Source organism: Sinocyclocheilus anshuiensis, unplaced genomic scaffold (genome assembly GCF_001515605.1).
Source record: "Sinocyclocheilus anshuiensis isolate Anshui unplaced genomic scaffold, SAMN03320099.WGS_v1.1 scaffold637, whole genome shotgun sequence".
In the NCBI taxonomy this organism is placed as follows: domain Eukaryota; kingdom Metazoa; phylum Chordata; class Actinopteri; order Cypriniformes; family Cyprinidae; genus Sinocyclocheilus; species Sinocyclocheilus anshuiensis.
Window position 1 is genome coordinate 328,072 of NW_015539816.1, and position 16,324 is coordinate 344,395.

Genomic DNA, 16,324 nt, shown 5'->3' on the forward strand with positions numbered 1-16,324 from the left:
CATTTTAATCTCGATAAGACATGAAAGACAACTATGTTTAGTACTCACATGCCATGTGACAGCCGTTTTCTGTGCATGTGTTTCAGATGTGTGCTCTCAGAAAACAGTATATCAGAAGTTTAAATTGACATGGCTTTAAAATGCATGATTTCAGCTTGACAGACATGATAATCTACGGAGCCCGGGAAGTCACCTGTAGGAGAAAAAAAAACAATAAGAATTTGTGAGTACGGTTAATAAACTGAGGGGACGGATTGCAAAACCGTTGCTACGGATTGTTTTTTTTTTCTCCTACAGGTGACTTCCCGGGCTCTGTAATAATCAAAACCAAACAGCTGTTTTTTGGCAGAGTATCTGAAGTACGCGCTGTAAAGGCACAGCCCTATTCTGGAAAAGGGGGTGGGGTCGTGGGGAGCAGCAGCTCATTTGCATTTAAAGATACATGCACGAAAACAGCCTGTTTCTTATTCCACTGAAAATAGCCATTATAAATGATCTGTGTGGTATTTTGAGCTGAAAATTCACCGACACATTCTAGGGACACCTGAGACTTATATTACATCTTGTAAAAAAGGGGCACGAGCAAATCAAGACAGAATTTTGATTTTGGGGTGAACTAAGCTGGTAAATGAAATGAGAAAGTAAAAAAAAAATGCTATTTTAAAATCCCTTTATAAATTCCCAAAGGAAGCCACGTTAATTTAGCCCCTAGAATGGCCTACAAATCAGACATCATGACTGAACAGTTTGAATAAGCTTGCTGTTAACCAGGATTTCTATCATGAATAACTCTATAATTGGTGTAATTCACAAGAAAACCTAGCCAAACTATATGACACAAATCTATATAATTGTTGTTAGTAAAAGCATACAAGGCTTTAGAAGCCTTAATCTTACCCAGGTCATGTTCATTCTGCCTTTAGTGTTGTATCTACATTCAGTGATTAGAGAATCCCCCTGGTGACAGAAAAACATGTCGGTTAACACACAGATATTAAAAGCAAATTACAAAAAACATTTGCTTATCTATTATGCTCACTGTTGGGTGCTTGTCAAACAGAATAGGCCATTGAAACTCATTTGAGTATAAACTGTTAAAACCTTGCTGATTGTTATTACACAACAGAACAGGATAACAAGTCACAATTCACACATGAGTCACCTCTCGCCTGTGGGCCCTTTTAAACAAACACCAGTCCTGCAGATGCACAGTGTGTGCTCTTTACATGTTGAATTTATTACACCACTCTTAGGTAATACAAAGTGCTTGGCTATGGCTGAGACACTGGAGCAGATAATGATAATTGCTCTATTCTTTACTGCTAAAACACTATCAATCCCTCAGCTATAAACTAGGACTTTAGTCAGAGTAAACAGCATATTTAATTTGACCCAAACGAGACTGTGAGGGATAAAAGCCCTCACATCTAAATTTAATAACCCATGCTGGAGTTCTTACAAGGCCTGGAAATTTGTGAGAAGCCACACCTTTTGACCATTTGATTTATCCATTATTTTTCCAAGCCTAGAATTCACCATTTTGAAATCCCCTGCTATTTCTAGGTTTTCCATAAATCGATAAAGTAAACTGTGAGGTTCATTGTATCTGATGATTAATGCAACATCAATTTCACCCTCAGATGGAGCAATGAAGATTATGAAACTGAAAAGGACTCTGACTGACAGGCAGGATGATCCTCTCCTGGCTGAGCGGCTGGAACTCCTGGAAGTTGAAATCAAACTGATCGTCTGAGGCTAGTGGCTGGAGCTCAATCTGCTGGCGGAAATGTCTGGCTCTTATAGCCCGTCCTGCCAGGTGAGCATGGAGCAGAACTGCAAACACATGAATTCCACTGGGCATCTCGCTGTCTAATGACTTACAGGAAGAGAGACACATGTTATACCTCTTTTTTTTTTTTTTTATCTGGGTTTTGAGAAGCTTGCACTAGCATTCAAATGTTAGGAATTACCAAGACATTTTTTGTATGTTTTTGAAGACAATTATTGCTTGTAATTTGATTTAAATAGTAATAAAACATTTTTTTTTTAAATATTTATATTTTGATACACTACCATGTACATACTATTTTTATACACTACCAATTAATACCTTTATTCAGCAAGTATGCATAAATCATCATTTCCTCTGCAGTATTAAAGAGCACAAGTGTTTTAAACATTGATAATAATAAGAAATGTCACTTCAGCAGCAAATCAGCCTATTAGAATGATTTCTGAAAAATCATTTGACACTGAAAACTGGAGTAATTAATGGCTGCAGAAAAATCAGCGTTTGCCATTATACGAATCAATGCCATTTTAAATATATTAAAAATGTTTTATTATTTTAAATTGTAATAATATTAAACAATAATACTATTTTTACTTTATTTTGATCAAACAGATAGTCTTGGTGAGCATAAAAGACTTTTAGAACAGAGTTTATTTATATAAATAGTCATTTGTAATAATATGTAATTAACTGTAATTTAATGCATCCTGAGTATTGATTTCTTTCTAAAGCACTCTTTCGTAGTGATTACAAATGTTTCAATAGTAGTGTAGGTCTCAAATATGAGTTTGAGTGTAACCACAATATTTTTTTTTTGTGCGGTCCCACCTCTTGGAGACACTCCTGTGTACAGTGTCCTTCTGTAATATAATCCTGCATGCCTGGGGGCAGCATGTGGTAGAGACTGACCCACACTCCTGTCTCGATGACCCCAGCATCATAGCGCCTCAGGCTGGGGCTGTAGTACAAACGCAGGCCTGAACTGTCCACTATCCCTGTGGTGAGACCAAAACTCTGAGAAGCTCAGACTCAAACCTTACAGAAAAGCTCATTAGTTATTAGCTGCAAATCACTGTAATATACCATGGAGACTATACTGATTACTTAACAGATACTCACAGATACATAAAATACACTAACAAAAAGTCACAGGAAATAACTGTAAGGTTCTTTAGTTGTGCCTTATGTCACTTAGGGCAGCAAGTGAGGCAGGTTTTAAACTGTTGAAGTGTATCATGACATACAGTACCTCTTTGTAAAGATGGGTTATCGAAGTGAATCTCCATTTGTACGTAGACTGGGTCTATTGAGGTTCCTATAGACATTCCAACATGGGGAGGGTAGGTGAAGCCCTGCAAAAGATACAAATCATTTCTATTCAATATTTGAAACTTTTTATTATTAGAATGAATATGAACTTATGAAATACCACCTCTCCCCCAATAGCCCAAGCAAACAGGACAGTTTCACAGGTGAAGAAGGAGTCTGGCATATTTGGATGGTAGCATTCATGTCTTCTGTTAATCTCACTCTTGTTCAGATCGCTGTCACACTGGTAGAGCAGAATATGATGAACCAGATTCTCATGACTCTTCTGAATCATTGGCTCTATCTGAAAACAACAACAAACAGAGAGAAATATGAATAGCTGTGCTGTGCGCTCTCAGAATTGAATTGAGAATGCCTTTTGTATTCCAAATTCTACTTCTGAATTTGAACATAGTATGTAGAATTGTTAGAATTTGAATTGAAGTAATTGAAATGGCATTAAAATCAAAAAGGTAAAATAGTAAAACTGCTCAAATCTCACTTAGCAGTAGAGAAACCTTTATTATGAAGGACTAATCGATTATGAAATGTATTTATTTCTTTATTATTAGTAGTATTATAGCATTATAGTATCAGTATTATTATTGTATTAGTTCAATAATATATGTGTAGACTAATATATGTATAGATGAATATCATTATAGACTGAATCTGAAAATTGTATCATGAATTGTCAATAAATATATCAAACAATGTGGTGAACATTTTGTTTTGCTGCTTGGTAAAATGACCTTTTTATGGCTATATTAATGTATGGCTAAATTTTGTTGAATTTTGTTACAAGTGTTACAACTTGTAATATGCATATCAGAGAATGAACAGACATAATTAATCCAAATTGTTTAGATTTTGTCACAAAATTCAGTAAAGTAAATTGTCTTCTGGTTACACCAATTCAAATTCTAGTTCAACAACAAATTATTACATAAAATCTGAATTTAACCTAACCCTGATTAATATATAGTTAATGTACATAAACACTCAAAAGTTTGGGGTTTGTAAGATTTTTAAATGCTTTTTTAACAAGTCTCTCATACTCACCCATGGTGCATTTTGATCAAAAATACAGTAAAAAGGTGCTAGTGTGAATTATTACGATTAAAAATATTTTGTTTTCTATTTGTAATCTGTTTTAATTTGTTTTCCTGTGATGGCAAAACTTAATTTATTTTCATAATTAATAACAATGTATTTACGGTCACTTTTGATTTAATGTGACCTGCTTATTAAAAGTAGTAATTTCTTAAAATAAACCTTACTAACAACAAACTTTTGAACAGTAGTGCATATATGATGTAGAGAAAGTATTGCTTTAACGAATCTGAGAAGTCAAGATTTCTTTAATCCAAAACAAGAACACATTCTACTACACTGTTCCAAGCTTTGATAAAGGGATCAGCCATACAGATTTGATAAAAGTAGGTTATCTTTTTAAACCACTCTATTTTGATCCTCTACAAGAAAACTCTGTGTGTGTGGATTGTTGAGCTAAAACTAGCTTGGATAGCTCTGGAATAGGAAGTGGGGGATTTTAGTATTATTTTTCTCCTCACAGTGGGCTTCTTCTGTCGGAACTGGAATTCTAAATAAAAGCATTTCCAACAGAGTGAACTGTGTCCTTCTCTTCCAGGGGTCTCTGCCTGAAGCAGTGGGACCCAGGGCCAAACAGTGGCTGAATAAATATTCAAACATTCCTTTATTTCCCTTCCACCTCCTCTTTTTTACCCATTGGGAGCCATTTTGTTTTGAAACCCCAAAATCTAACGAACATGGAGATTGTGTAGTAACATTCTGTTGTTTCTAACCAATAACAACATGTCTGATCCATCCATCTACAGGTGCATCTCAATAAATTAGAATGTCGTGGAAAAGTTCATTTATTTCAGTAATTCAACTCAAATTGTGAAACTCGTGTATTAAATAAATTCAATGCACACAGACTGAAGTAGTTTAAGTCTTTGGTTCTTTTTTTCCACGACATTCTAATTTATTGAGATGCACCTGTAAATCCATCAAAGATTCAGATCTTACCAACCTTATAATGCTACTGTTGTCATTATACTGTAATACAGTGGTTCCCAACCCTGGTCCTGGAGGCACCCCATCACTGCACATTTTGCATGTCTCCTTTCTCTGACACAGAAATTTCAGGTCCTGGAGTCTCTACTAATGAGCTGATGACCTGAATCAGGTGTGTTTGATTAAGGAGACATGCAAAACATTTGTGACAATTACCACAAGCACAAACCGAATTTACTGTAAGTATGTGTGTGCGTATTTGCACGAGCCGATTTACGCGTTTATTCTTAGTAAATAATCTGCAATATGCCTAAGCAAATAAAGTACACTGAGAGCACATTTTTACAAGCCTTTATACTTCAGAATTTCATGCTTAATTCAATGCGTTTCTTTGTAATTGTGATACTGTATAAAGTACACCCAGACAGCCTATTCTGGCATCACATAGCATGAGGTTTTTGACTGAATAAGGACAGTGACAATATGGCCTGAATAGAGACAGTGAGAGCACAGTGTCTGGAAAATCTGCTCCTGTTTGACAGTTAAACATCTGCTCCATGAAAATGAGTGGGAACAGAGCAGGAAACATCCAGAGACTGCTGTGGTTATGGGGCAGCTGTTGGCATCTGACTAACACAGCCTGGAGCTTTCCGAATACCAGGCTACTGTATGTAGAGAGGACAGGAAAAGAGGGCGAAGAGGGGTCACAATAATTATTCACTAGCTGGTTTCAACTGATTTGTGTTCAGTTGATGTTAATGAAAGGTTAAATGGAGGCTAAATGTAATATCTAACTCAAACATGATCCATGTAAATGTACCCAAGCAATATTTAGGCCACGATTAAAGTGCATCTAGTGAATGTTAGAATGTGTCAGTGTGCACTTGTCTTTACGTTTCATCATCTTGTTAAACACGGACTACGCACAAGTCTATTTACTGTAGAGTCTTTGTATCTGGCATTACATACTGAACACTGCAGCAAACTAAATGGGTTACATTCATACTGTGAGCTGCTCACTTTTGCATGTGCAGCACTTATGTTTTCGCTAAAAACATGGAGCTGTAGCCATAGTGATGAATTAATGTAGATGAATGCATGCCTGGCTTTCCACAGCTGAATTTTACATGGGCACGAACATGGTGACTACAACAATTAAATTAAATTAAAGGTTAGTGCATCTGAAAAATTAGCCTGAAAGGATGATGCTTAATTATAGTATAGTATTTTATCATATGATTAAAGTACCTATTCTGCCTCTAATTAAGAAAACTTGAAAAGCTTAGTTACGGGAAGACTCTTTCATCTGGGTCAGAGAGTATAATTTCAGAAACATGTCTGATCTACAAATAGCAGCTGCAAAAGACAATAATAAGCAGGTGAGACAAAAAAAGAAGCTGAGGGAGAGAGACAGAAAGAGATCTAAACAATGTAAAAACAACCAATATGAGGTAAAACATACAGTACCATGTTTTGAAATGAAATCACGTACGAGGAATCTAATTTATGTTTTAAACATATTTAGAAAATATAGCATCCAACAGAATAACAACAGTAACAAAAAATGGTGAAGCTACTTAAACAGTAACATGAAATACATGCTTAAACGAAAACTGTGTTCAGCATTCACACTGACACCAATTAAATCTGTAAACATCACAGATTTGGATCCTCTCTGTCTCACATTGTGCAGTTTTTTTAAATTTTATTCTCATGAATCAGTTCACCCTAAACGGTCATATCTCTCATACGTAATGTTGGAAAAATGTTCATTCATTCATTCTAGTGAATAATAAACAGTCCTTTCTTATATGATGCTGTCATAGCCTGGTTGCAAATGAAGTTGAGAGATTGGATCTAAGCACAGCAATTCAGTTTTATATACACAAAATCCAAAACTGGGAACAGAACAGAACAACCAGGTTACACGCAAAGACAACTGACAGTGAACAGAAAAAAACACAGGGCTTATACTTATAGGGCCTGTTTACACCTGGTCATTTCATGCGTTTTCGCTGATCGGATATCTATCTGATTTGTTAAAACGTTTCCATTTACACTTGGCACATAAATGTGTCGTCGCAAAACGGATTTAAATCCGATCTTCAATTCCTGTGCTATATTTACATTTAACGGAGTTCACGTCAACAAAATCAAAAGATAAGCGCTGCATTTTATTAATTATCAGCTCATTTCAAGATCAAAGACCGCAATAGGGAGAGCGCATGGCATCAGCACTGGAAAGATAAGTTTGTCTTACTACTTTTAATGAAGATGATTGTGTGTTGACCGTCTGCGTCTTACTTTGTTTCATTCGCGGCAGTTTGCACGTCGGCTTGCTGAAGAGATATTCAGCTACTCGTCCGTGGCGATGCGTGTTGCATTAGCGCAGTCTGACTAATGTCATATAGCCTATAACACGCTCTCACACATTTATTATTTTAACATTTCGGTCCAGTTTCATCTGGAATGCATCCCAGACCACCTCCTGAAGTGGTTTGAGCGACCGGAATTATATCCGTCTCGAATGCGTTTTGGAGGGCATTTACACCTGGTCTTTTCACGATCGGATAGCTATCCGATCAGACAAAACGCATGAAGTGACCAGGTGTAACCAGCCCCTTTATGAAACAAACCAATCAAACAGGTGCAGACACTAATCAAATCAATGAGTAACTAAGATAAACTATTGGCGGGAAAGTAGGAACACAGGAAACTAGGTCAAATGACATACAGTGGGTACGGAAAGTATTCAGACCCCCTTAAATTTTTCACTCTTTGTTATATTGCAGCCATTTGAATATAACAAAGAGTGAAAAATTTAAGGGGGTCTGAATACTTCCCGTACCCACTGTACATATACAGAACATACATGTGAGAGATGCATTGTAAAGTTTGATTAATTCTTGTGAATTGTTCGTAGTGGTCCTCCTTCACATATCATTTGAGGGAATCTGTTCATCCAGAAATGAACAGATTCACAAAAATGATTCACCAATTTGAGTTGTTGTGCTAGGTTTCCGACATAGTTATGTAAGTTATTGTTATTGTACCAGGAATATATATTTTAGTGTAGCTACTTTTAAAAACAGAAGCTTGACTGAAGCTTAATTGCTTCATACTATGATTATCTTGTAGCTTGCAAGTAGCTGCCCCAACACTGGTATTATCTAGATTTTCTTGGCATTTACATTTTGTAAAGATGATCATGTCATTTAATAACAGTACTTGATTGACAGGAATCTGAAAATGCACAAGCTTCATGAAAGCCCATAAATGTAAGTACAGAAGAAGTGAACTGAAATAGTAGAAGGTACTTCACAACACAACAGGGAGCAGTTAATTGGCAATATGTAAGCCTGTAATTTCCTAAGCAAGCATCTCTGGAATAACAGTCGTTGTATATCTTCTCTGGTTTAAAACATGACTTTAAAGGGGTCATATGATGCGATTTAAATTTTTCCTTTCTCTTTGGAGTGTTACAAGCTCTTGGTGCATACATTTCATTACACCAAATACACAAAATAATGTTATTTTTAGCAACATCATATGACCCCTTTAATAAATTTAAATGTTTTAAACCATTATGATTTGATTATGATGGGCATTCTTGAAAATGTAAAGAATTTTATTACTCACTCTGATTATATGATGTTTCTTCTTCAGCTCTGGAAATTTAAAGATCTGACACCAGTACGTTGTATCCTTATGCGGTACAGGAACCTACAATATTTGAACATGTTAACAAATTTATAGATAAAATATTTGCATCAGTCACAAAATAGTTAAATGTAGCAGTTAGACAGCAACAAGCAGAAGTATTCCATTGTGGACTGGAGAGCATGGATGTTTTATTAATCCCATTTCCTGTTTTTTTTTCCTATTCAATGCTGAGAATTTGTTATGCGGTTGTAAGTATGTGCACTCTTATAAAATCTGGTGTTTGGCAGTATCCCACAAGCATAAAAGGGGCCTTGTTTTCATTCAAAATACCCAATCAGGAAGCAAAAGGGTCTGTATTTAAAAAGGATTCATATGTAACCACAAGGACCTTGATTCCTAAGCATGCAAAAATAGATGAAACCGTAGGTATAACACTGCCTAGGGCTATGCCGTTCTCTGTCACTCCTAGCCCATCAAACGCTTCAGCAGTCTGCTGAATGCACTTTCCTCACCTCCTCGTTTTGAAGGTCAAAGAAAGCTGTTCCTGCTGGGATGCTGGAGCTGGTTCCAGGGTTGAGTAATCGCAGACTCTTTCTGCCTCTGTTCGTCCCATGGTAGACTGGTCCTGACACTCCCACATCCTCCACATGGAACGCCCAGATCACTCTCACTGTACTGCCCTGGGCATTGACAAATTATGGGTAATTGTAGACTTAAGTGCAAGAGACATTCTATACAAGTAATAATTTGACAACATTTTGGGGAAGTGAGTTTATTTAACTCCTTAATAAAACACCGTACTATTATTTCCCCTGAACAAAAGGCAATGTGCTAAAATTACAACCAAGAGTTCAAAAAATGGCTCCAAAAAACTGGTTACAGACACTGCCACTGATGGTTCTTTCAGACTTACGGAGCCAGATGTAATGATGCATGCAGTCAAACCTACCGTAATGACTTTGTCATTGTCATCACAGGTCTGGAGGTTTCTGCTGAAAGCCAGAACGGTATGTGTGTCATTCTCTCTGCCGTACAGCAGCTGGTAGCTCTGCAGCGCATCTTTATGGACCTTTCTGTTTGAGTCTGTATAGTAGTCCTGAGCAGAGTGAGGAGGAACGACGTTAGTCCATCTCAGGTTTGAGTTTGAATCAGAAAATAAGCTATTTTTAAGGAGTACTGGGATCATGTGAGTAAATGCATGTGTGTGTGGTCACATTTGATAACCTGCTCAAAATGTTTGGTTAGCTGCACTGGCAAATGTCCTATTTGTTTCCAATACATTCAGACACCATTATGGATATGTTTTGGAACAAAAGACGTCATGACTCATGCTTACAAAACTAAAACAGAAATGTATTGATATAAATGAGCATTCATTACACAATGCTGATGAATAGTGCTGTGTTGAAATCTAATCATAAACTTCTATTGTATACATCAGCTGGATGGAGATTATGTGCAGAGAATATACACCAGTGTGGATGTATTGAAATATTGCGCTGCTTGCAGTTGAAACAGTAGTGTTTATGTGAGTACTGTCTGAATACAATCCAGGTAACAACAGGGCAGCTGATTGTAGATCAGTGGATGATCTCATTGCAGTAGATTTCAGGACACAAAAAGCTATCACTGCAGATTTAAATGTTCGAAAGTGGTCTTGGAGAGTGGAGAGTGGTCACACACTCTGAAAACCTGAATATAATTTTATAATAATCTCTATGAACATTGCATGATTAAAATTCCCATTTACTGTAAAAAATTATGGAAGTCAAGTAAAAATGACAAATTCTAACAATAATCAATATAGTTTTTGTGACCACTACCAATACAGATGTTCTGATAATATACAATATACAGAATATGCATTTTATTTCTGCTTTATTGACACACAAAAATAAATAATAATAATTACATTGATAATTACTCATATTTATGCAAAGTTGTTTTGTGATCCAAAGTAGTGCAAATTATTTTTCATGTTTTGGGGTATGTCTAACTCCAAGTTTAAAAAGCTAGGAGTTGCTCATATGAGAATGAATGGCTGTAAAAAGGTGAGCGATTAATATATAAGCAGTGTTGGGCAGTAATAGTAACTAGTAACTTAGTTACTGTAATAATATTACTTTTTGCAGTAACTAGTAGTGTAACTAATTACTAATAAGATTTCAGTAATAATATTACAGTTACCATCCATAAAACAGCTTAGTTACTTAGTTACTTTTGATGCCTCAACCCCGCTGATTTAAAATCCAACAATCAAATAACTCCTAGATTTATTTTCATAATTTTCACGACTCGCACATGCATGTGATGTCCCCAGTGCAGCAGGCAAGCTTGGATTATGGAAAAGCTTACATTCAGCAGATAGAAATATTGCATTATATTGATTTTGCCAGGAAAAAAGATGATCATGAGCACTTTTGTGTAAGTTGTGGCTTTACTTTACTCTGGCATTACATCCCACCCACATCCCTCTGATCAGCATGTGGTATTATCTGATCAGCATTATATTACTATAATTAAAAATTGTTTTGGAAAATTAAAGTTTCTTACAAATTTGTGAAATGAAATATAATCGTATATGGGTAACGGAGAAATGACAATTAGCTTCAAGCTACACATGACAATTGATGAGATTAATACAACACTTCTACTTGAATGTCACTATCAATCACTAGAATGTTATGTGGAAGATGCACAGTTACAACTTTTGTGGGGTGCGAAGAAAAACTAATGTAACTAGTATTGTAACTAATTACTGTTGCCAGAAAGTAATAAGTAAAGTAACAATATTACTTTTCAAATGAGTAACTAGTAATGAGTAATATATTACATTCTTTGAGTAACTAGCCCAACACTATATATAAGTTATATATTATATATAACTTGATTAGTTCTGCTTGTTAAGTGTGAACTGTTATTTTCTGATGAATGCACAGTGGCATTATGGGATAGTAAAAAATAAAAAAACTTTATTTATTCATTAATTTATTTATTCTTACAATTAGGCTATTGTTATAGGCTATAGTTAAATGGATGGAAGAAAAGATGATCCAGAGCAGATTATCCATAACAAAGATTGACCAAAACAGATCCATCCCAAACATTTTTGTTAGAAAAAAAAACAACCAAATAAGACTCAAATGACTTGAATTATTTTAAGTACTTAAAACAGAAATAATAATAATCAATCCAGCCCGACATTTACAGAGATCAAATGCAGCAGACTGATTTTAAATTGTGAGTCAGTGTTCTCGAACTGTATAATCAGCGTTGAATGTGAGATGCATTCAAAAACAGATCCATCCCAAACATTTTTGTTAGAAAAAAAACCAACCAAATAAGACTCAATTGACTTGAATCATTTCAGTACTTAAAACAGAAATAATAATAATCAATCCAGCCCGACATTTACAGAGATCAAATGCAGCAGACTGATTTTAAATTGTGAGTCAGTGTTCTCGAACTGTATAATCAGCGTTGAATGTGAGATGCATTCAAACCCAAAGGTGCTTGCACACTTACCAGCAGATATGGACTTCCGCTGAGCACACCACCTATCACGATATCAGACGAGGACATCGCACCGGTCGGTGACAAACCGAATCCTATATATCCTCTCGTTTCCACTTCTACCTCAAAAGTTATCGTGGACTCATCAAATCCCCACTTAATGTTGTATCTCCCATCCACATCTAGTGCAGCTGAATGAACGAATCGTGTCCCCTGTGAGCATGCCGAGCAGAAGAGTGAAGTTAAAAAAACTAGAGCGCAAAGAGGCTGATTTTGAGACATATCGAGCTTAATCGCAAACAACGCCGACTGCACTCAAGGACGCTTTTAATCCATAGAGCAGTTTATGGAAATATGCAACTTCCGAGGGCAAGAGTGTTTGTTTGCTTTGGTGCACTGGAGGCGAATGATCCTTTCAAGCGCTGGCAGCCCCCCTCCGCTGAAACTGTGGGAACTTGTGTGATTTCCCTTTGATGTGGAAAGAGATGTAGAGCTGAACACCGTGTCTACGAGCGCGACGCGACAAAAGTAGAACGCTCGCGTTATTATCAAGCAGCTTACGTGCAGTCATTAGAATCAACGGCGTGATTACAATATGCTACACTGTTAAATCTGTGTAAATGTATCGTTTTTCAAGTACAAGGCAAAGCACCATTTGAATGTTTGGTAACTGACGTTGACCCAAACGTTGTTTAGATTAAATCCTGCATGCTTCACTGAGTAGCTTTATTTTGCTCTGTTATACACTTTAATTAAAACAATTAATAACCTAATTAATTTCTTCATAAGTAAGTGAAAATGTAGCCTTAAGCTCATCTACTATATAGTTTGCAAAAAGAAATAATTAAAATGAGTATGCCAGCATGTGTAGTATTTATAATATGAGAACAGTACCTGGATGACCTCTACTACAGTGGTTCTCAACCAGGGGCCCGGGGCCCACCTAGGGGCCTCAGCAAATTTCCAAGGGGGGCTCAAGATCCAAGGGGGCATAACAAGCATTAAATAAGCCAAAAACAATAAAAAAATCAAGATTTCTATTTTAATTCACGTTTTAATTCCCTTAACTGTTTTTTTTTCTTTTGAAGAAGGATACCAGCTGTTATTTACATATGAGAAAGAATCATTTTAAAAGTGTAATTTCTAGGCCTGGATAAATCATGAAATCAAACTCCGATAACTCAGTGGGCATTTTTACAATAGTTATGTCAAGCACTAAATATTTTATTGGGTTGAAAACTATTTGTAATCACAAACAACTGAAAAAGTAATGGGACGTTCAAATATTTTTGTGGATGGTGGCTTGCCTTGGAGTAAAAAAGGTTGGGAAGCACTGCTTTATGGATCCAGTGAGATTCTGAAGTGTGCTTTACATATCACTTTGGTACAACAACTATGGAAACAGTGACTCATCTTAATTAAACTAGTTTAATTACTGTAACATGTGTTTTGTGTGAGAAAAAGGTGCACAAATAGATCAAGTTTGGCAAGCTTTGGCAAGCTGTGAGCAGGTTCTATGTATGAGACAGATATAGAAATGAGAGAGATGTTCTTATTTTAAAAGATTATCTTTGTTTGGAAGGTGCAAAGACATTTAGGCCTCCTAAAGACTTCTGGATTTTCCAAGTTATGACGTTAAAAATAAAAAAAAAATATGATTAACTCTGAGGGGTTTGGGGATCCTTGTTGATTTAGCCTACCAGTGAAATACAATTCATTTTAAAAATACAGTTTCAAATGGCACCGGTTGTATGGTAATACAAGCTCTGTTCTATTCTTTTCCCTTCTATTCTATTCTAAAATTCGGAGGTGTACATTTGTGACTGATGACTGCCATCTACTGGTAACAAAACATATTATATTTTAAGAGTACACTTGTAATGACAACGTCCATCACATCCATCCATCCACCCATCAAATCCTATTCAGAGTGATGAAAAAACACACATTTTGTGCTGTTTTAGACATTTACATTTACATTTAGTAATTTAGCAGATGCTTTTATCCAAAGCGACTTACAAATGAGGACAATGGAAGCAATCAAAATCAACAAAAGAGCAATGATATACAAGTGCAATAACAAATCTCAGATAGCTTAACGCAGTACAAGTAGCAAGTTTTTTTTTTTAATTATATAATAAAAAAGAAAACAGATAGAATAGAAAAAGAATAGCGCAAGCTAGTGTTAGAGGCCTTTTTTGCTTTTGTTAATTGTATAATAAATAAAAAGAAAACAGATAGAATACAAAAAGATTAGAAAAGCTAGTGTTAGTTTTTTTTAAAAATTTAATTTAAAAGTCCGTGAAAGTGATTTTGTGCCTCTTTGGGATGGCACAATAGAGCAACGTTCACTTGCAGAACGCAAGCTTCTAGATTATTGTTTGCTTAATTTCTGGTCTGAATCTCAGAAATCTTAGACAAAGTATAAAGTATGAATGATTTCAGTAAATAGATAACTAGGGTGTTTTAATTGATGTATATTGCGTTTAACATGAACTGGTGGACAGAAAAAAGGTAAGTGTGTGTTAGCTCAATGGCTTACTTTGAATGCTGTTATGGAAACAGAAACAGAGTGGTCGAAACTGATGATTTTTCTTTAGGCATAATATCAGAAATTGTATTTTGTTTAACTATTTTTTGAAACACCTGAGGCTCATTTGTTTGTTGTGCCCCTCTCATTAATACTTTACATCCACAACAGCAGGACCATCTATTTTCATAGACATTCCTGGTACCTGCTTTGTAGTTTCATCTGCAGACATTAGAGGACAGCAGAGGACAGGGATTAACTGAATAGCGTGAATAACATCAACTTTCCTAAACACCAAAATGTAGATATATATATATCTATATTTTACACTGTGGTAACACGTACCTTCATCTAGTGGATGAGTTCAAACTCCCATGAGATCAGGAGCCAACACAAATTTTTTACTGGCTGCTGGGTAAGTCTTCAAGTAGCCTGTTTTCTGGTGGTCTTGCTGGTATGATCAGAATTTGAGATTTAAGTATTACTGACAAGTTAAATTGAGATTCCATGACCATTTGTATTAAATATTTACTTTATGTAAAATCTGTATTATTTACTTCATAAAGCCTGCATGCGCAAGTTAGCCTATATATAATTTTTGGGCATGACTTCTCAAATTCACACCAAAATCTAAATAGGTATTTACACATGCTTATGAATTAAATAGTTTAAATGGGCAATTTAGGTATTTGGTGATGCTATTGATTATTTACTATCATGGTAAGCTTTGTTAACATGGTTTGTTATCATACTTATAATTAAGGGGGTTTAATGTGTGAACAAAGTTTTCTAGTCTTGATGTGTAATGGTGTTAATTCCAATAAGGTAGTGTTCAGATCTTGGAATGAAGCGTGAAATTGCTTTTCTTTTGGCAATGTAGAACACTCCTCCGCCTAAGTTTCAAAGTTGTTGAAAAAAAAAGAAAAAAAAAAACTTTCCCTAATTTCCTAACCAAGAAGAAGTGTTAGAAAAGCCCTTTTAAAAAGTTACACTTTTCTTCAAGTGATGCAGCTTTCCTCTCTTGAGGCCTCCAACAGCGTTCTGAGAGCTTCTTCATTGAGACTGACTCATATTCCCATATATTAGGCCAATGGACACATATTTGCACAGCTATTTTATAGACACTGTAAGTACTTTACGTCAAATGGGTGCTTTCAGTCGCATATTATATGCAGCATAATTGACTTCAGAAGCTTGTGCGGAGTTAAACTGCTGATAATGGCTTCTGACTACTCAGCTGAACTTTCAATATATATCACATTGAAGACATTTAGCCTTCACCAGAAGCAGCTGCCCAGACTGAGATTAGCACACTGTCAGAAGCACAAGGATGTATGCTGACCCATCCTTGTAAAACGAGCATATGGAATGCATATTTTCAAACTGAGGAAAAAAATGAAATGACATTTTCCATTATAGGTGACTCAGAGATCTGCCCATGTTTCAAATAACATACATATTGCATTTAAATAAATGTT

The 16,324-nt window shown here is 35.7% G+C and overlaps 1 protein-coding gene across 1 annotated transcript in view; it reads right to left on the bottom strand.

Annotated features, from left to right (window-relative positions):
* Positions 1–12,738, bottom strand: part of moxd1 (monooxygenase, DBH-like 1) — a 22,420-nt gene extending 9,682 nt beyond the window's left edge. The window contains exons 1-9 of the mRNA XM_016480004.1: positions 12,329–12,738; positions 9,753–9,899; positions 9,316–9,483; positions 8,780–8,863; positions 3,225–3,404; positions 3,042–3,144; positions 2,621–2,787; positions 1,685–1,876; positions 898–957 (exon numbers count right to left, since the gene is read on the bottom strand). Coding sequence (XP_016335490.1) covers positions 898–957; positions 1,685–1,876; positions 2,621–2,787; positions 3,042–3,144; positions 3,225–3,404; positions 8,780–8,863; positions 9,316–9,483; positions 9,753–9,899; positions 12,329–12,598 — 1,371 coding nt within the window. The 5' untranslated portion in view covers positions 12,599–12,738. The remainder of the gene's footprint in view (positions 1–897; positions 958–1,684; positions 1,877–2,620; positions 2,788–3,041; positions 3,145–3,224; positions 3,405–8,779; positions 8,864–9,315; positions 9,484–9,752; positions 9,900–12,328) is intronic.
* Positions 12,739–16,324: the final 3,586 nt, after the last annotated feature.